Source organism: Leptopilina boulardi, unplaced genomic scaffold (assembly GCF_019393585.1).
Source record: "Leptopilina boulardi isolate dan_hultmark-lab unplaced genomic scaffold, ZJU_Lbou_2.1 LbouV2_341, whole genome shotgun sequence".
Taxonomy (NCBI): Eukaryota; Metazoa; Arthropoda; class Insecta; order Hymenoptera; family Figitidae; genus Leptopilina; species Leptopilina boulardi.
In genome coordinates, this window is record NW_026137909.1 from 4,157,109 (window position 1) to 4,178,555 (window position 21,447).

Below are 21,447 nucleotides of genomic sequence, written 5' to 3' on the forward strand. Positions count from 1 at the left end.
GCAATCTTTATCTTCCAACGTATCACCAATATATTAACAAGAAATAGAGAAATTTATTAGAAATTGTTTTTTAAATATATTTAAATATAACTTTTTATTCAACAGAGTAAGTATATGATTATTAAGATATTATTTATAAAGTTATATATTGTTTTCTAAAGTATAAAGTTTTATGTTTCTTTTACTTATGTAAAATTACTTTCGGTTAGATAAAAATTCGAGTCCCTTGAATAATGTCGAAATTTTACTTAGAATAACTATAAAAAAATAGATTGTATGCACTTGCTACACAGCAATAACAATACATTTTTTAACATAACATTTTTTTATTTATTTATTGATAAGTCTTTCAGGCTGTCAAATGGGTTTTTGCAACATGTTTTACAAGACTCGAATATTTTTAAACCGATAAAATAAGTAAATTTTTTTTTTTTTTGCTGTATTTTACTTTTTATTTACGCAAATTTTTAAATGAATTAGCCAATCGTAATGAGTAGGTATACTAAGTTCTAAATTTTATTATTGTATTTTATTATTTTTTAAAATTGAACAATTAGAAATTATCAAGAAAAACGTGATTGGTAAATAATATAATAAAAGCTCCGTAATATTTTCTATTGATGTTGGTGTTTTAAAAAATTATAAAAAATTAACAATTTGTAGAAATGAAAATTTAGGCAAATTAAGATTCTGTGAATTGAAAAATTTAGCATTTAAAAATTTCAAGGACTTAAAATTATTTTAATAAGAAATTTTTTTTAATTAAATTTCGGTTACATTCGAATTCTTTTAAATAAAGTTTGGTAAAAAAAAAAAAATTTTTACTAAATAAAAGTTTGGTACATATCTAACAATTCTCACGGTTGCCACGGGTCAGGGAAATCATGGAAAAGTCAATAAAAATATTTCTTAGTAATATTATCAGGGTCAGTCCACTGACTTTCGTCTAATAGTGATTGCGACCAAATATTTAAATAAAAATCTAGTTTTAATATAAGTGAAACTCGGTGATTCCCTGAGTTCATTAACCATAATATTATGGTAAAAATTTTATTCCCTTTAAAAAAATTAAATATCAAAAGTAGGAGGTTCACGATTTGATTTCGTAACCAGGGGCCAACGAATACCTATTAAATATTAATTTTAAAAACACAGGCCTCGAATCAACTTAAAGACACAAAAAAGTCGTTTTAGTCGATTTATATTCCAAAAAACAGTGGATTTGTTTTTTATTTTAACAAAAATATTTTACAGATTTTTAAATAAAAATTTTATTTTTAATAATAATCCTTTTCGAAGGGTTAAAGTTGAAATATTTAGAAATAATTAAATTTCAAAAGATATTGTTAATTTTCAAACAATTATTAAATTTTACAGAACTAAAAATAATTTATCAAACAATTTATGGAAAACATTTTTTAAATTTAATTGAATTTTTTAAAGATTTAAAATTGAGATTTTTGAAATTAATTGAAACTTTAAGTGTTTTGTAATTAAAATTTTAGATGATTTCACTAAAGATTTATTAGAAAATGCGGACAAAATACAATAATCTGAAAATCATTTTTAATTAAAAAATGGTTTCAGATAGTTGAAATTTCAAAGAATATTATTAAAATAGTTAAAAATAATTGAATTTCCTTAGAGTTATAATTGAAATTATTAAATTTCAAAAAAAAAATTTTCGATGGAAAATTTTAGAAATAATTAAATTTTAGATGCTTTTAAATTCAAATTATTGACAATTCAATTAATTTTGAATTCAAATTTTTGAGAATAATAAAATTTTATTTGATTTTAAATTTGGAAAATAATTGAATTTCAGTTCATTTTGAATTGAAAATTTTGGGAAATAATTGAATTTTAATTGAAATTTTGGATAATTAATTTTGAATAGAAATTTTAGAAAATAATTGAATTTTATTTCATTTTAAATTGAAAACTTGGTAAATAATTAAATTTTAAATTGAAAATTTTTTCATAATTATTGGATTTTTAATTGATTTTGAATTAAAATTTCGGGTAATAATTGAATTTTAGTTTATTTTGAATTGAAATTTTTAAAAAATAATTCAATTTTATTGTGATATTTTTTTTTAAATTAAAACAATTGTTAAATTTCATAAAAATTTTAATTGAAAAATAATTTTGATATAATTGAATTTGTGATGTATTTCATTAAAATTATTAAAAATCTAATAAATTAAATTATTATTGATAATATTAATCTTTAATTTCTTTATAACAAACAATGAAATACTCAATTTGGCGCCCTAACGCGCGTTTAATTTTGCTAGTTATCAAAAAAATATTAAAAATTGGATGTTGGAATTCACCAAAAACATAAATCACTTTATTTTGCACACAGGAACGAAAGAATTATTTCAAAAATTTATTATTTATAGATGATATATGATTTTGAAAAAAATTTTATTAAAATATTTTCAAAATTTTTATTTACTTATAATTATTTTGTCGGTGCTCCAAAAAAAATTGAGGTTTTGCACATAGATTTTCCTTCTATTAAAATCTCACGAAGATGTTTTGCTTCGTTTTGGAGATATTAATTTTCAAAATTTTTTATTTAAAAAGATTGAATAAAAGACTTGAAGTTAACCGACCAATTTCAAATCGCTACATTTTAACATATTTTTGTATAAAAAAATGGAGTAGTTTGAAATTGGTTAGTTAACTTCATGTTTTATAATTAACCTTTTAGATAACATTTTTTTGAAAATTATTATCTCCATAACGAAGCAAACACCTTCGTGAGATTTTAATAAAAGGTGAAGAATATTATTAAAATCTATGTGCAACACCTTAATTTTTTTGGAGTACCGACAAAAAAAGTTATAAGTAAATAAAAATTTTAAAATTATTTTAATAAAATTTTGTTCAAAATTATATATCATCTAAAAATAATAAATTTTTGGAATAATTCTTTCATCTCTGTGTGCAGAAAAAAGTGATTTATGTTTTTGGTGAATTCCAACATCCAATTTTTAATATTTTTTTGATAATAGCGTTATTTACAAAAAATTGAAAAATGTAAGGTTACGAAATCTATTCGTAAACCTCCTACTTTTGATATTTAATTTTTTTAAAGGGAATAAAATTTTTACCATAATATTATGGTTAATGAACTCAAGGAATCATCGAGTTTCACTTATATTAAAACTAGATTTTTTTTTAAATTTGGTCGCAAGCACTATTAGACGAAAGTCAGTGGACTGACCTATCAACAATTTTTCTTTTTAAACCACCAAATTAAACTTAGACAAATATTTTCAAGATTTCAATTCAGTTTCAGAACAAATTTTCAAAAATAATTTAAAGTTTCATTAAAAAAAAATATATATTTTCATGTCTGATTTATGCACATTATTCAAATTCATAAATTTTGGAATATGTTTTAAATAATTAAATTTTCCAACAATTTCATTAAAATATTATTGAGAAAAAAAGTTAATTTTAAATATGAGAATTCGGAAAATGAAAATTCATCAAAAAAAAATAATTATAATATGTAATAGAATTCTTTAAAATAAAAATTGTAATAATTATTTTTATGAAATATACAGGTGTTTGGAAAGAAAAAAAAGTTTGCCTACGATGCCAAGAAAAATCATTGTTACCTGGTGGTTCCTTAGCACCCCCTGAAACGAGAAAACTTAACCCGAAAATCGTAGCTGTTCATTTATAAAATTTCGAAATTTTTTCAAAAAACTTGTTTTCTAAGGGTCAGAGATAAATTTTAAATTATGTTAATAATTTTTATCTATGTAGGTGTGTTTGTAGGATCTCATTTTCTAGGTACAAGTGATTAAAAATTTTTTTAATAAAAGAACTCGAATTCGTAACTTTTCTTTTATGTAGGTTACGATTTTGGATGATTTAATTAGTAAATAAATAAATTTTAATTTTTTCGAGAAGTTAAAAATGTGTATTTTTACTACAAAAAATATTGAGATGTCCTTGTTTGTTATTTTCGAGATATTAATTATTTAATTATTTAACGTTAACAAAAGATAAAATATTTTATATACAAATAAAGTTATCGTAATTCTGACGTTATAAATTAAAAGCTACCGTAATTCCGCATCCAACGAGCCCTATATGAAGAATTTTGGGTTAGTGGATTGTTAATAAATAATCGCATAACATTGCAATTGTTTATAAAAATCCCTCTAATTCAAAATAGTTCATATTAGTCTCGTTGGATGCGGAATTACGTCAGCTTTCAATTGGTAACGCTAAATTACGATAACATTATTTGTTTATAAAATATTGCATTTTTTATTAACATTAAATAATTCATTAATTAATATCTCGAAAATAACAAAAAAGGACATCTCAATATTTTTTGTATTGAAACTACACATTTTTAACTTTCCAAAAAATCAAAATTCACTGTTAATTAAATTATTAAAAATCGTCACCTATATAAAATAAAGGTTACAAATTCTAGTTTTTTTTAATAAAAAATTTATTAATGGCTTGTATCTAGAAAATGAGGTCCTACAAACACATTGACATAAATAAAAATCATTAACATAATTTAAAACTTATTTCTGACCCTTAAAAAATAATTTTTTTGGAAAAATTTCAAAATCACCACTAGAAAGGGGTGAAACTTCTCTAAATGAACAGCTATGATTTTTGGGTTAAGTATTCTCGTTTCAGGGGGTGCTAAGGAAATAGAGGTAGTTTTAAAAAATAACTTCCATTTTGCAGATTCAGTTGAACTAAGTTTAAAATTAATATAATGTCTGGAAGAAGGGGAAGTCGGATCCCTATTGAGGACACTTCGGAAACTACATCTGAAGTTCCTGATAGTTTAACGTAAGACTAAAATCTACTAATAACATTGTGCGACAGCCGAAAAACACTTTTTATCTGTCCTACTAGAGGTTATAAGGGTAACAAAAAACTAAGAAGAATGGTATATTAAAAATTTCTCTAACACCCCCAAATTTTAATTTTAGAGCCAAAAAACCGTTTTCACGTATATTTATTACTAAAACCCTTGTAACTTTTTTAATTTTGCACCGATTTAAAAGTTGATTTTTTCACACTGAAAAAAGGATTTGGTATTGAGAACCAAACGTTTTGTTGGTATTTAAGCAACCAAAATTTTTTTGTTGGATCAACAAAATTTTAATTGTCTCAACCAAAATTTGTTGGACACAACCAAAGTTAGAAAAAAAGGATTTTTTTTGTCCTAACTAAATTTTAATTGTGACAACCAAAATTTTGTTGATTCAACAAAAAAATTTTGGTTTCTTAAATACCAACCAAACGTTTGGTTGTCAATAACAAACCCTTTTTTTCAGTGCATTTTGAAGCTAAAAAACAGGGCTTTTCAACCCATATAGAGTTTTTTTTTGTTAAAAGTAATATTTACTTTAACTGATGTTTACCACATTAATTATGTTTTAAACTTTTTTTTTCTTCATGTAATATTCAAGCGTACTAAATTGTGCGTCGAACGAGCCCTATTTGAATAGTTTTCTTTAAAAAAAAAACATTTAAATGGGTGCAAAATTAAAAATGTTACAAGGGTTTTAGTAATAAATATACGTGAAAACGGTTTTTTGGCTCTAAAATTAAAATTTGGGAGGGTTAGAGAAATTTTTAATATACCATTCTTCTTAGTTTTTTGTTACCTACAACCTCTAGTAAGTCCGATAAAAAGTATTTTTCAATTTTTTTTTTTGTAACACAGTGTAATCTAAATTGTACGAAACAATTGTTATTGTACTAATATTTCAGAAGTGATTCAACTTATACTCATGAATCTCCAAAAAGCTCATCAACACCATCGCTTGTTGATTATTCGCCATTACTTTCACAACCATCAAAATTGCCAACAAGAAGAAACATTTTACATAAACCCAAATCACATAGTGAGTTAGAAAAAAAATTTTAAATTCGATGATTGAAAATTATTATTTGAAAAATATCATTTTACATTTTTATAGACTCGCGTTCCCGTAGAAAATTAAGTATTCGTTCTTCTACTTCTTCTTCTACTACGGCTGAAAATTTTCGAGAACAACGAATTCAATTGAAACATTTAAATGAGAAGACCAGTCTCTTCTATTATGTAAAAAATGGAATGTTGCTTAATGTAAGATTTTTTTAATATTGATGATTTTCTTCTCAAAAAAAAAAAAGAAAAATATTAACATTTTTTATTTTAAATTTTTGGTTCTTTTAATTATCAGGGCATTGTAGACGCCTGGATTAAAGAATACAAAATTAGTCAAGCAGATGGTGTTTTATTATTAATGCAATTTATTATGGATTCAGTTGGTTGCAAAAAATTTATTACATCTGAAATGTATAATAGTTTAACGTTAATTAACGACATTGATAAAACATTCTCCTTTACTGTGAGTATTTCAATTTAACGTTAAATAATAATTATTTTACTATAGAAAATTTTACAAAATAATTTTATTAATTTTTCTTTTATAAAGGATGACGGAAAGTATTTATTCATAAGAACCGGTTTAGAATGGAAGGAATTTTATGAAAATTTTTCTCATTTTATTGAAATTTTGATAGAAAAATGTCATAAAAGTGATATACTTTATGACAATTATTTTGAAAAAAAATTCCTTCGGTTTTTAATTAAATTATCGAAATCGCATTATCAAGGCTTCAGACATACATCAACTCTTGCAGGTATTTAGAAAATTTGTTTTATTTTATATGCTGTGAAAGGTAGGTCTCAAAAAAAACAACCCACAGTGGTTTAGAATTGCAATTTACTATTCACGACCGCCTACAGCCTTCAATTATTATTGATGGATTTTGACGTACTTGTTTTAAAAAAAAATCTTCAGTGATAATTTCCCCAGACCGCCATTGGACCGGATTTTTGAATTTCAGTTGGCAACATTTTTTATTTAAACAAATAAGTTGAAAAATGAGCCTACAAACAATATTTGTTGTATATTTTTGAAAAAAATAAACTATTTAAATATCTTTTTAGTCACAAATATGGCCAAGGATAAAAAATGCGCTATGAAAAATTTTGTTTCAATTGTTATTAAACAATTGTCATAAACAAATACCTATAAATAACCAAAAAGTAGAAAAAAAATTGTTTTTTTCTGCTACAATAATTACAAGAATAGTTTAAAACAAGAATAGAATGTATTGCTCTAACCTCAGAAAGAAAAAAATATATATCAAAATCAGATGTAATGGATGAAATTAATAATCAATGGTTAGCGTTTTTAAATAATCCAAACAGTGAGATAATTAACAAAGTGGCATATTTCATAGTTCAAATACTGAAAAAGGAATAACTGTTAGAGGATGAGAAAAAGAGAAACTTATGTTAATTAATTATTACACTACTCTTACTTATGTTATTACCAGAAAGTGAACTCTTTTGTATGGATTTCAATAATCCGCAAGTAAATAAAGAAATACAATAGTTTAAAACAAGGAGGGGGTCTTTTATGTTTATTTTATAAACATTTTGCTTCCTCATTGTGTGAAAGAAAAAATTTGCTTCCTCGTGGAGGAAGCAATAAATTTCTCCAATTTAATTGATTGATTAAAAAACATTTCGTGTGCTTCTAATAAAAGTCGGTCTACAGCCGCAATTTTAAGAGTTTGATGAGTTCAAAGAGTTTAAATAAAAGTTGTGAGCAAATTGTAAAGACCCCTCAGGTGTATACAATGAAATCAATTTAATTAATTACTTAATTATTCTGTTTTTGTAGGAACAGCAAAATATTTATAAATAAATATTAACCCTCAACTGGCACCATGGGTCCAGTAGACCCGAGCATTTTTTTCGAGCTCAAATTGAAGCAGGAGGATATTTCATAAAGAATGTTTATTATTCAGATAACTTCAAAAACAAAAATCCCTCGAAAAAGAGGAATACAATTAAGAATGTTTCATAAACAAAATAAATCTAATCTATTAAAGATTATTTATCTGCATTGGAAATTTTTTTTATAGACAGGGTGTCTAACGGTCAGAGAAGTCAGGGAATTTAAATCGTCAGGGAAAAGTCAGAGAATTTCTTTAATTTTCTGCAATTTTTTATGAATAAATTAAAGTAACTATTAGTTTCAAATTTTTTTTTACTTTTTTCCCAAAGCAAATGCAAATTAAAAAGTTGGCCTTCACACTCAATTATTAAACATGTGATATATCTTATATTCATTAAATAAATAATTATTTACTACTATTTATTGAATCTAATAAATGATTTTTTAAACTTGGAACAATTAATTAATTTTTTCAGTGAAATATTTGGTTTTTTAATATAAATAAAAATTATTTGATACAATTTTATTTTATCGGTTCAACTTGAAATAAAGTCAATTATTCATTAATACGAATAATTTATTATTTAATGCTAATACCTTAGCTTATAAAAATTTTTACGGCGTCGAATATTAAATTATCGAATTTCTATTTAGCAAAATTATATAAAGTAGATTTTATATTATGCAAAATTTTCATATAGAAGAATTTATATTTAACTAAAATTCGATTTAAAAGAAATTCTATTAAGCAGAACTCTTATAAAGCATTTTTTCTAATATTTTTTTAAAAATTTTAAATTAATATAATTTCAATTTAACGAAATTTATGTCTCTAAAAATTGACAAAAAAAAGAACTAAGTAGAATTTTGTTAAATAGAAATTCTGTTAATTGTGGATTTATTTAATGACAATTCTGTTAAGTTAATATTTTGTTAAATTGAAATTTACTAAACTAACAATTCTGTTAAAAAATGTTTTCTTCATGCAATTTTTCTTGACATAAATTTCGTTAAATTGAAATTGTAATAATTTAAAATTCGATGTACTAGAAAATCTGCTTTATATAATTTTAATTTTACTAAATAAAAATTTGATAATTTAAGATTTAACGACGTAAAAATTCTTTGAAATTAAATGTTGAGAATATTTAAATACGTCCTAAATTAGTTTATTTATTTCACTTAAATATTTTATTTTTTACGAAACATTATTTATTTGGTTCAAATACATATGAAATTAGCGGATAATAGACAGATAAATGATTTAATTGTATCAACATAAATTTTACTTGATCAAAATAAAATTTTTTTAGTGTAATTAAGGTCAGGGAAAAGTCAGGGAATTTTTTTCCTATAGCAGTTGTTAGACACCCTGGTCTCAGAAGAAATTATCCCTTTTATATTAGGCAACCAAAGTTACACAATAGTAGACATTACTGTACTCCTGAATAGTAGGCAATCCAACACACAACTCTGAATAATTTACTAAAACCGAAGTTTTACTTTCTTTATTTACAGGCGTAAAAATTATTTCCAGTTTGGTGAAAATTAACAAATCCTTGGAAAATTCTTCAAATAATGTTTCTGGCTCTGAATCAGATATGGAAAATAGTCGAGTAAATAAATTAATTGTTGAATTATTTGAAGAAATTTTTGGCCTTAGATTTATTGATATTTTTGCTAAAATTCGTTTACTTTGCATACAAGAATTCGACATTTGGTTAAAAATAATACCTGAATTGTTTATTAAGGAGGATTGTCTGAAATATATTGGTATATTTTGTAATTTTTTTTAGTTTTCAACTAATTTAATGTTTTTTTTTTAAATTGATAATTCTTTTTCAAAATACAGGACGTTCAATTTTTGATAGCGATGCAGAAGTGAGATTAAAATGTCTTGAAATTTTGAAACCATTGTACACTTTAAATACAACGATAACAAAAATAGAACATTTTACAACAAAATTTAAAAAAAGATTAATTGCAATGACACTTGATGTTAATCCTGATGTTGACGTTGTTGCAATGCAAATTGTTATAGAAATTTTGCAAAAACAACCTAAAATTTTAGATGCTGATGATTTAAATAATATTTTTAAACTTGTGTTTGATTCATATCAACCACTCGCACGTTTGGCGGGTACATTTTTAAAAATCTACATTTCAACTTCACCAGAGTCAGACAATGATAGTATAACTTCAGATGGAATTTCAAATACAAATTTCATTCGAGATTTAGTAATTTTTTTCTCCGAATTTGAAGATTCTCTACCAAATGAGCCGAATACAACTCAATGTGCCAATTTATTTGTCGACTCTTTATTTAATCATTGTGAAATAATAAAAGATTGGGAATTCATGACTAATATATTACTCGATGATGATGAATCTTTTAATGAAGAGATGAAAACATCTTTGATATTTATTATGATTTCTTCTATTAAACAAGCAGCTACAGGTAAGAATTTTTTATGCCTTAAAATTATAAAAATACATGAAAAAAAATTTCCAACACGATTAAAATGAAGTCGACAAAAAAAAAATGATTTTGTTTCGTAATTATTATTTTTTTGTGTAACAATTAACTGAAAACAATTTTTAGGTGAAATTCCAAAATCTCGTGAATCTAAACAGAAGGTAACTGCAAATTCAAAAAGAATAATTAAACAAGATCAGGAAAAAATAACAAAACATTTTATTAAAATTTTACCTGATTTAATTGTTAAATATAAATTGGATGATAAAAATCTCGCTAATCTGCTTTTGATTTCTGAATATTTTGATTTAAATGTTTACACGAAATTTAAAGAAGAAGATTATTTGGATTTATTGTTAGTTGAAATTCAAGGTATAATAACAACGACTACAAATTGTAAATTATTAAAAAATGCCATTGCTGCTTTACAACGTTTGTGTACTGAGGGATATGCTATATTTAATAGGTGCGTTGATAAAAATAATTTTATATAATAATAAAATGCTTGGTCTGTCCTTCTGTTCTAACTTGAAGTTGGCCTTTTCTGATTTCACGTGTTTTTTTGAATAGTAATGTGTTAAATTTTGACAATTCTTTTTCTCATTTTTGCCAAAGTTGTATAATTGTGTTTCCAAATTTCGGAATAAGTTTCTTTAAAATTCCAAATTCGAAAATTCAATTCACGAAGCTGAAGTACACAACGTTTACCAACGAAATTTTTTTTAAAGTTGTATATTGATTCAAAAATTCTATACAAATACAAAAAATTTAGGATGAGAAAAAAGATGCGCCAGGAAATTTCGTACAAGATAGTAATTTGAAAAAAATTTATTTTTAAAAATTAATTTTTAAGGTACCAGGGGCCAACGAATACCTATTAAATATTAATTATAAAAACACAGGCCTCGAATCAACTTAAAGACACAAAAAGTCGTTATAGTCGATTTATATTCCAAAAAAAAATGGATTTGTTTTTTATTTTAACAAAAATATTTTACAGATTTTTAAATAAATTTTTTTTTTTTTAATAATAATCCTTTTCGAAGGGTTAAAGTTGAAATTTTTAGAAATAATTAAATTTCAAAAGATATTGGGTCATTTGGGGTAAATGTGAACGGATTTGCTTAGTTTCGACAATAACGTAAGTTTTTTATTTTAAAAAGCAATACTTCCGGTTTTCTACTGCATGAACTTGTTACTTCACTTCCCTAGAAACATTTTATGAGGTACAAAAAAATATTGATCAACTTGAATCGCTTAAAACTGACTGTTTACATTTACCCCGAGATTTTGAAATTTTCCCAAAATTCGGGGTAAATGTAAACACCCTTGTAGTTTAAAGAGGTTTAAGAAAAAAGTTATCCCAAGTATACTACTGTGTAAAGGGATGTAAAAACTGAAAAAAAATTCTTGGTAGATGTAAAAAAATTGAACCAATTGATTGATATGCAACATATAAAATAAGCAATCATTACCATAACAAAACTAGTAATGTAAAAACTTGAATAACTTCTATAAATTTTAATAGATTTTTATTCAACTTGGTGAAAATAAGTTTTTAAGATTGCTGAATATGATTCTAAAATCGAATTTTTAAATTTCAAAATGGCGGATCCAAAATGGCGGACAAACATACAAATATTGTTAAACATTGATCAAATTTGCTTGAATTTCGCTACTCGGGGGTTTTTGAGGTCACTGAATACGAATTTGAAGACAAATTTAAAATTTTCAAAATGGCGGATCAATCAACCAATCAATCCACCAATCAATCACTCAATCAACCAATCTATAATTCAATCATCCAAGCAACCAATCTATCCACCAATCAATCACTCAATCAAACAATCATCCAATCAATCCACCAATCAATCAGTCAATCAATCAAGCAATCCACCAATCAACCATTCAATCAACCAATCTATAAATCAATTATCCAATCAACCAATCAATCCACCAATCAATCCACCAATTACTCAATCAACCAATCCATAAATCAATCAACCAATCAATCCATCAATCAATCTATCAATCAATCATATTCATATTCACTCTTATTCTAGGATTCCTACGTACCTGAGTTTTATTCACCAATCGTGAAGAATCGCTTTCCTATATTTTAAACACGTAAATGCACTATGCAATACTATGCAGGTCTATACTTGCAACTGACTAACACGAAGGAGATATAAAAGAAGATCCAATTTCGTTTTTTATGTAATTTTACAGGGCCAAAATAATGTAATTGTGAAATAGAAGCAAATTTATTCAATTATTTTCTTTTAAAGTGCAGCAGAAATTCTGTTTACATTTACCCCGAGTTTTCGAATTCTCGGGGTAAATGTAAACACTTAATTATCTATTAACTGAATTGACGAAATTAAAAAATCAAAGTCAGCTTTTGTTAAGGGATTCATAAGGAATAATTAGAAATTTTAGTTTGAATTTTTAGTTCATTTTTATTCAAATGCGAGACAAAATACTGAAACAGTAAAACTTTGATTTTCAATCTTTCATGCATTAAGCGACAAATTGGAGTATGGCTTTGACAATTGTCGAAAAAAAAAATTGGCAATACTCAGAACCTGTTGCAGGTGAGCTGAGGTTAAAATATTGGGGTCGAACTTAATTTTAAATCTGTAAATTAAGCTGCAATATCTGCTGTTTACATTTTCCCCAAATGACCCTTGTTAATTTTCAAACAATTATTAAATTTTACAGAACTAAAAATAATTTATCAAACAATTTTTGGAAAACATTTTTTAAATTTAATTGAATTTTCAAAGATTTAAAATTGAGATTTATGAAATTAATTGAAACTTTAAGTGTTTTGTAATTAAAATTTTAGATGATTTCACTAAAGATTTATTAGAAAATGCGGACAAAATACAATAATTTGAAAATCATTTTTAATTGAAAAATGGTTTTAGATAGTTGAAATTTCAAAGAATATTATTAAAATAGTTAAAAATAATTGAATTATTAAAAATTATTAAATTTAAAAAAAAAAAAAAAAATTTCGATGGAAAATTTTAGAAATAATTAAATTTTAGATGTTTTTAAATTCAAATTATTGAAAATTCAATTAATTTTGAATTCAAATTTTTGAGACTAATGAAATTTTATTTGATTTTAAATTGAAAATTTTTGGGAAATAATTGAATTTTAATTGAAATTTTGGATAATAATTTAATTGAAGTTCATTTTTGATTGAAAATTTGGATAATTAATTTTGAATAAAAATTTTAGAAAATAATTGAATTTTAATTAATTTTAAATTGAAATTTTTGGAAAATAATTAAATTTCAATTAATATTAAATTGAAACTTTTGAAAGTAATTGAATTTGACTTGATTTTGGATTGAAAATTTTGCAAATAATTGAATTTTAGTTGATTTTAAATTGCACATTTTGAAAATAATTGAATTTCAATTGTAATTTTGGAAAAATATTGAATTTTAGTTGATTTTGAATTGAAATTTTGGAAAATAATTGAATTTTAATTAATATTAAATTGAAACTTTTAAAAGTAATTGAATTTGACTTGAAATTGAAAATTTTGCATAATTATTGGATTTTTAATTGATTTTGAATTAAAATTTCGGGTAATAATTTAATTTTAGTTTATTTTGAATTGAAATTTTTTAAAAATAATTCAATTTTATTGTGATATTTTTTTTTTAAATTTTAAACAATTGTTAAATTTCATAAAAATTTTAATTGAAAAATAATTTTGATATAATTGAATTTGTGATGTATTTCATTAAAATTATTAAAAATAATTAATTTAGTGAAGAATCATTTTAGTTGAAAATTTATTAAATAATTGAATTGAAGAAGATCTGAAGAAGATCTACATTTTATACTAAAAAAAAGTATTTTATTTACATTTTTTTTCAAATGTAAAAAAAATGTCGCATTTTATTAAAATAAGTCGATAAAAGTGGTATTTTTGAAAAAAGTCGGAAAAAGTCGTATAATCCGAGGCCTGTAAACATATAATTTTCATTATTATCATTTAATATGTAATAATATTCTAATAAATTAAATTATTATTGATAATATTAATCTTTAATTTCTTTATAACAAACAATTAAATACTCAATTTGGCGCGCGTTTAATTTTGCTAGATATTAAATAATTCTAACCAATTTTATAGTTTAATATTATATCAGACTTTACAGCATAAAAAATTTTCATGTAACTAATTTTTAATGATCACCTTAAAGATGATCTAGAATAAAATGATTATTTTTCAGATGTGATACAGTTCGTTCGAGAATAATTGATAAAGTGATACAATCATACAAAAGAAATGTTGAAGACTCATCAATTGCAAATGCAAATGGTGACAATAGTGATGAATATTTTTTAAATCTTACACAGGACCTCATGAGAATATCTAATTTGTATAAATACTTTGATCTAAATCCATGGAGAATTTGGGATTTACTTCTGGAACATACTATAGATGCATTTTCAATGTTAGTCTACTTTAATAATTTATTAAATTAAAAAAAAAATATTCATTTAAATGATATATAATGAAAATAAAATGAAGTAATAAATGTTAAAACCTTAATATTATTCAAATTATATATCATTCATTATAGAAATAAAGAGCAATCGTTTCCTGATGAAGGAACTGAATATTGCTTGATGTCATTATATTTTTCGATTTTATATGATCGACGTCATCTTAAAGATTGGATTGATTCAGATTCTCAAATTGAAGAACGATGTAATCAACTTCGTGATCATTTGGATACATTTATGGAGTTAATGATTGATATAATAAATGAGGAAAATATAAGAAAGGTATTTTGAATTTGTAATATGAACAGGGTTGTCACGGGTTAGAGAAAGTGAAATTGGTCAGGAAAATCAGGTAAAAGTCGGGGGATTTTATGAAAAGTACTGGAAAAATTACAGAAATTCTAAAAATGCTATTAAAATTTTAATTTTTGAAATTTTTAATTCAAATTTTTGCTTTTAAAAATTATTGTATTTCATTATTATAATTGTAGACGTCGAATCGACTTTTGAAAGAAAAAAAAGTCATTTTACTCGATTTACATATTACAAGAAAAGTCTAAAAAGTCCATTTTTTTTATTTTTAATAAATTTAATTAGTTGATAAATATTTTATTATTATTAACAATTTGTTATTGGAAATTAAATAAAATTCATTAATTCTTTATAATAAGAATATTTTACAGAAATATTTTCAACAATTTTTCTTCTTAAACCACCGAATTCAACTGAAACAAATTTTCAAGATTTCAATTCAGTTTCAGAACAAATTTTCAAAAATAATTTAAAGTTACATTAAAAAAAAGAAAAGAAATATTTTCAAGTCTGATTTGTGCACATTATTCGAATTCAGAATTTTGGATAATGTTTTGAATAATTAAATTTTCTAAGAATTTAAATATAATTGAAAACAAAAATCAATTTTGAATGAAAATTTCTGAAATGATTAAATTTCAGAAGTTATTTAAGTAAAATTTTAAAAATAGTTGAATTTGGAAGATTTTGATTTAAAATTTTTAGAAATAATTGAATTTCAGGAGATTTTCAAATGAAATATGTTCTAAATAATTTAATTTTGATGGAGTTACAGTTAAAATTTTTAGAAATAATTGCACTTTTTTGTTATTTCAAAAATTACAATTTCGTTGTAAATAGGTATAAACAAAATCGATTTAAATTATTGAATTTTTGGAAAATTAGATTAAAATTGTTGAAATAAATAATTAAACAAAGAATTATATAAAGATAAAAATGTTGGAAAAAAATTTTCAATTGAATTACCATTCAATTAATTAATCAATTACTAAATGAATTAGGAGGAGATCAAGTTAAATTTTTTTGTAAGTAATTAAATTTCAGAAGATTTTAAATTGAAACTTTCATAAATTTTAATTGATAACATTTTTTTTTTACTAATTATTAAAGAATAATAGAATTTTAGAGTATTCCGGGAGGAACTGGTGAAATTTCAATTCATCGAAATTAATGTTGTTAAGGGGTGTCAATTTTTTTTTCTGGCATTATTTGGTATCTAAAATTATTATGAATTATCAAAATTAGAAAAAGAAATTTTTTTTGACTATTTTAGAAATTTTATTTATTGTAAATATTAAAATTTTTAAAAATCCATACTATTAATTAAAAAGCCTACAAAAATTGTAGAGGAATTTGAATTTTTAAGCAATAATTGATTTTAATAAACTTGAATTTTTGAAATTTTTTTTTAAATTATATAAACAAAAATTTAATTTTAAACAATTAATATTTAAAAAACGTTTTATGTTATTGAATTTTTGAAACTCTTGATTAAAGTTATTAGAATTAATTAATTAATTGAAAAAGAAATTTTCAAAACAATTTCAAGTTTAAATGAAAAATTTAGAAATATGTAATTGTATTTTACGAGTTTAAATTTTGAGAAATAATAATTGAATTTCAGGAGAATATTAATTGAAACTTTCATTTTGAATTGGTGAAATTTTTTTAAAAACTTTAGAAAATAATTGAATTTCAGTGAATTTTCAATTCACAACTGTTAATGAAATATTAATTTTGAGAATTTATTTTATAATTAAAAATTATAAAACTAGTGTTTTTATTTATATTTTCGTATTTAGTTTATCTATAACGAAAAAGAAAGATTTTTCTAATGTTTTATTTGCTTTGCCTTTTATTACCAAATTGAAAGTTCCATTTTATTTTTAATTTCGCAGTTTCAAAAGCATGAAATAAAATTAAAAATCAAATTTTTTGTTTTAAATCAAAAAAATGTAGGAATTTTTTTTCAATTTCTATAAAAAAAATTGTGTTTTACAATTTGCATGTATATTTATTTATTTATCTGATAGTCTGATACTTTAATTTTTTTCAGAAATAAAATGAAAAACTTTTTTATAATTGAAATTTTAAGAATAATATTTGTTTATGTATTTTTGATAAGTTTTTGATACAAATGAAATTTTGAAAATATTGAAAATAATAAATCAATATAATAATAATTTTATTTACAGCCTGTAGCGTTCGTTTTAAAAGAGAAAGCTCACACTTTATTTTGTGATTTATTACTTATTTTCTGTAATCAATTGGAATCGCATCCTAATCCTCTGATGCAAAAATTAGTTTATGAGACAAATTCCGAAATAGTAAATGCAATCTACAATTTTTTAGTCAATTACGTTTTCAACGATGACGATGATGGTTAGTATACAAATATAAAAATAATATTAATTTTAGAGGCATTTCTCTAGAATTTTTAATTGAATTAAATTAAATATTGAATTTAGTAATTTTTACCAAGAGAAAAAAAAATTCAGTTCTTCATCGACTTTCAAAATATGTTAATTTAAGAAAAAAAAAAGATTTTCAATTTTTTATAAACAAATTAAATTTTTTTAACTTTTTGACACGATTTTTTAAAATTCTTTTTTCATTTTTACTTGAAAAATTTAAACAAATTATTGAAATAAAAAGAATAATCAAAATATTTTTTTACAAAATATTTTTAGTATTTCCAGGTGAATAAATATAAAAAATGTGTAAACAAAATTGTTTCCAAAGTTAAAAAAAAAATTAATTTGTTTATAAAAAAATTATAATTTTAATCATTTATTTATTTATTATTTCTTATAATGATTGATAAAAATTTGTTTTTCTTTTCAAGAAGGAGAGGTGAATGAAAAAATTTTAATTGAACGTTTAAATATTAAAAGAAAACTTCTCTCCAATTATTGTAAACTTATTGCTTACATGATTATACCAATGAAATGTGCATCTCCTATGTTTACATATTATGATACATTTAACAAGAAATTTGGAGATTTATTTAAAGATACAATAATTGAAGCGATGAATATCAATAGAGTTAATTGTGCATTGACTTTATTGAATAGTTTAATTATTTTATTTGAAAAATTAATTGATGAAAATGACAAAATTAACATCAATAGTAAAGAATTTATAGCTATTAAGGTAAAAACAAAAAAAAAAAAATAAGTAAATAATGAAAAAATTGAAATATTCAATTTTTTTTTTAATATTTAAACAATAAAAAAAAATTGATTATAATAGTTTAATTAATTTACATTGTCTTATTAAATAAATTATCATTTATAGGAATTGGCAAAAAAATTTGCAATATTATTTGGCACCAACGCTGATAAAAATTCGGAAGCTATGTCTACTTTACATCGAACTGGAATTAATTTTAGTTTACAAGAATTGGAAAATTCAACAATTAATTTTACAACACCACCATTATATCTTTCTTTTCTTAACATTCTTTTTCTATTTACAAATAAACTCTTAAAGAAAGATAAAGTTGCCTTGTAAGTATTAAAAAAAAAGAATAATAATAATAATATAAACTGTTAATTTTATATTCTATATTTTTATATATATATAGATTGAAATATCTTGACGATCATCTTGAATGGGACATTGAATCTTTATCGAATGATAAGTGGTTGTCTTTAAAATTGTACAGAGCATCGTTAAATTACGATGAAGGAAAAAAAATCAGGTATATTTTAAAATTTTCTCAATATAATTTGGTAAATTTTTAATATTTATTTTTTCTTTGATCAATAAGGTTAGAAAAAAATTTATTTTATTTATAATTTCAGTAAAGAAAAGAAGAGTACACCATCAAGGAAATCTAAGTAAGTTAACAGAAATAAATTCTATAATTATTTTAATTTAATTAGTTTTCTTGATTTAAAAACGAAGTTTGTAATTTCATTATTTTTAAATATTCGTTTTTTAATTATACGAATTTAAATATTTAATCAAAATTTGCGACAAAACATTCACGAAAATTTAATTTAAATTTGCAGTCAACTTTTAGGCGAAACATTTATTTAAGTGGAACATTTAAATCTTTAGACAATTTTCACTATAATATTTGCAAATAAATACTGCGAAGTTTGCAAGTAAATCTTTAATAAATTTTTAGGAAAGTTTCGATGCTTTATGGGGGGTACCAAGAATTCTTATTTTATAAATTTCCTAAATCTAAATGCAAAAACGCGATTGCAAAATTGGAAATAGAAAAGTAATGTAATGACAGTTGTGCGACTTTGCGCTGCCATCTGACGGAAACGGGACGTAATAAACCTGTAATTATATTACTTTTCTACTTTCAATTTTGTGATTAGCTAAGCGTAGCCTTTTTTTTATTTGAAAAATAAAAATAGCGATTTTACCCCAATAGTGGGGGTAAAAACAACACATGATTATCTATAATTACTTTTTCAGATTAGAAATAACTAAAACAATAATACCACGAAAAATTACTTCTGGATATTCTGCTTCGCTTAAAGATGATGATATTTCGTCCGATGAAAGATCATCTATTCCAATAATCGAAGATTCCACTTTATCACCTTCAACATCATCATCAAACGCTGACAATGCTACTGGTGCTTACAATCCAGAAATAATGTAAGAGAAAAATTAATTTTTAATAGGTTTTATTTATTCTAATGGATTTTATTATTAAATAATAAATTATTTTTTCAGGGATGTGAGTTCAATTGAAAATTCTGGTGATTGGGTATAATTAAAAACTTCTTTAATAACTATAATTTTTTTTACGTTATTTAAACCACTACTTTCTTGAATTGTTAATTATTCAAACTTTGTATTTTCTTCAATCAGAATTTTACATTTACACTTTTAAATAAGGATTATAATATTATTGTCATGTTTTTTTCTTTTCACTTATGAGTTTTTGATTAAATAATTTAACTTCAAGAAGGCCATTGTGTTTTTTTTATTTTAATTAACATTTTTTTTAATAGAAGTCTTTAGTTAATCTAGTCATGGGACGTCGTTGAATTTCTTTGTATTTGGTATTCTGAAAGTTGAATTATACTTATTATTATTATTTATGTATTTACAGACTCAGTAAATTTTCTATGTGTAATAGAATTTAGAAATATGTTTAGAATTGCAGTTTTGAAAACTGAATTTTTGTTAAATGTTCTGTAAGAATATATAAGAAAATTGTACAATTTTAAAATGAAAAAAAAATTTATTGCTGTACAAAGTTCATTTTTTAAAATCCTCTACTTATGGTTCAAAAAATTTACAAAACCCCTTAATGGGAGGTTCTAGTCCAAATCAACAAAATTTATTTTTTATTGCTTTATTTTCATTCTTAGGGTCTTGAAATAAAAAAAAATTTCTAGAAAATTCTATAAATTTCTAGAAAGTTCTATAAATATCTAAAAAATTCTATAAATTTCTAGAAAGTTCTTTAAATTTCTAGAAAATTCTATAAATTTCTAGAAAATTCTATAAATTCCATCAATTTCTACAAAATTCTATCAAATTTCTAGAAAGTTCTATAAATTCCATCAATTTCTACAAAATTCTATCAAATTTCTAGAAAGTTCCATTTTCTATCAATTTCTATAAAGTTTTATAAGTTTGCAAAAAGTTCTATAGTGATCAATATATTTCCAGAAAGTTCTATTAATTTGTAGAAAATTCTATAAAATTTCTATAAATTTTCTAGAAAGTTCTATAAAATTTCTATAAATTCTATCAATTTCTACAAAATTCTATCAAATTTCTATCAATTTCTATAAAGTTCTATAAGTTTGCAGAAAGTTCTTTAAATTTCTATAGTGATCTATTTATTTCCAGAAAGTTCTATTAATTTCTAGAAAATTCTATGAATTCCATCAATTTCTACAAAATTCTATCAAATTTCTAGAAAGTTCCATAAATTTCTAGAAAATTCTCTAAAATTTCTATAAATTTTCTAGAAAGTTCTATAAAATTTCTAAAAAATTCTATAAATTTCTAGAAAATTCTATAAATTTTTTCAAAATTCTATAAATTTCTAGAAAGTTCTATAAATTTATAAAATTTTCTATAAATTTCTAGAAAGTTCTATAAATTTCTAGAAAATTCTATAAACTTTCTAGAAAGTTCTATAAATTTCTATAAATTTCTAGAAAGTTCTAGAAAATTTCTAGAAAATTCTATTAATTTTTTGAAAATTCTATAAATTTCATGACTTAAAAATAACCGATTTTATTTTTTCTTTTAAATTCGAGACTATTTAAAACAAGACGAGGTTTTTTTGAGTCAAAACGACAACTATTTTGAAATTTATTTGATTAAAAATTGTTT

At 22.6% G+C, this 21,447-nt stretch overlaps 1 protein-coding gene across 3 annotated transcripts; it reads left to right on the forward strand.

The window, feature by feature from the left end:
• On the forward strand, positions 1-20,332 carry LOC127285738 (cohesin subunit SA-2-like). Of its 3 annotated transcripts, none has more exons than XM_051311880.1 (18): positions 1-106; positions 4,735-4,842; positions 5,773-5,906; positions 5,982-6,130; positions 6,228-6,395; positions 6,483-6,690; positions 9,318-9,572; positions 9,652-10,257; positions 10,402-10,741; positions 14,535-14,759; positions 14,889-15,093; positions 17,319-17,505; positions 17,969-18,276; positions 18,421-18,632; positions 18,710-18,826; positions 18,930-18,965; positions 19,561-19,746; positions 19,825-20,332. In XM_051311880.1, the coding sequence occupies exons 2-18, from the start codon at positions 4,766-4,768 to the stop codon at positions 19,862-19,864; spliced, it is 3,453 nt and encodes a 1,150-aa protein (XP_051167837.1). In that variant the 5' UTR covers positions 1-106; positions 4,735-4,765; the 3' UTR covers positions 19,865-20,332. The 3 variants fall into 3 exon arrangements, with proteins under 3 accessions (XP_051167837.1, XP_051167838.1, XP_051167839.1); XM_051311881.1 differs by having other exon boundaries at positions 17,972-18,276; XM_051311882.1 differs by having other exon boundaries at positions 5,776-5,906.
• The last annotated feature ends 1,115 nt before the right edge of the window (positions 20,333-21,447 follow it).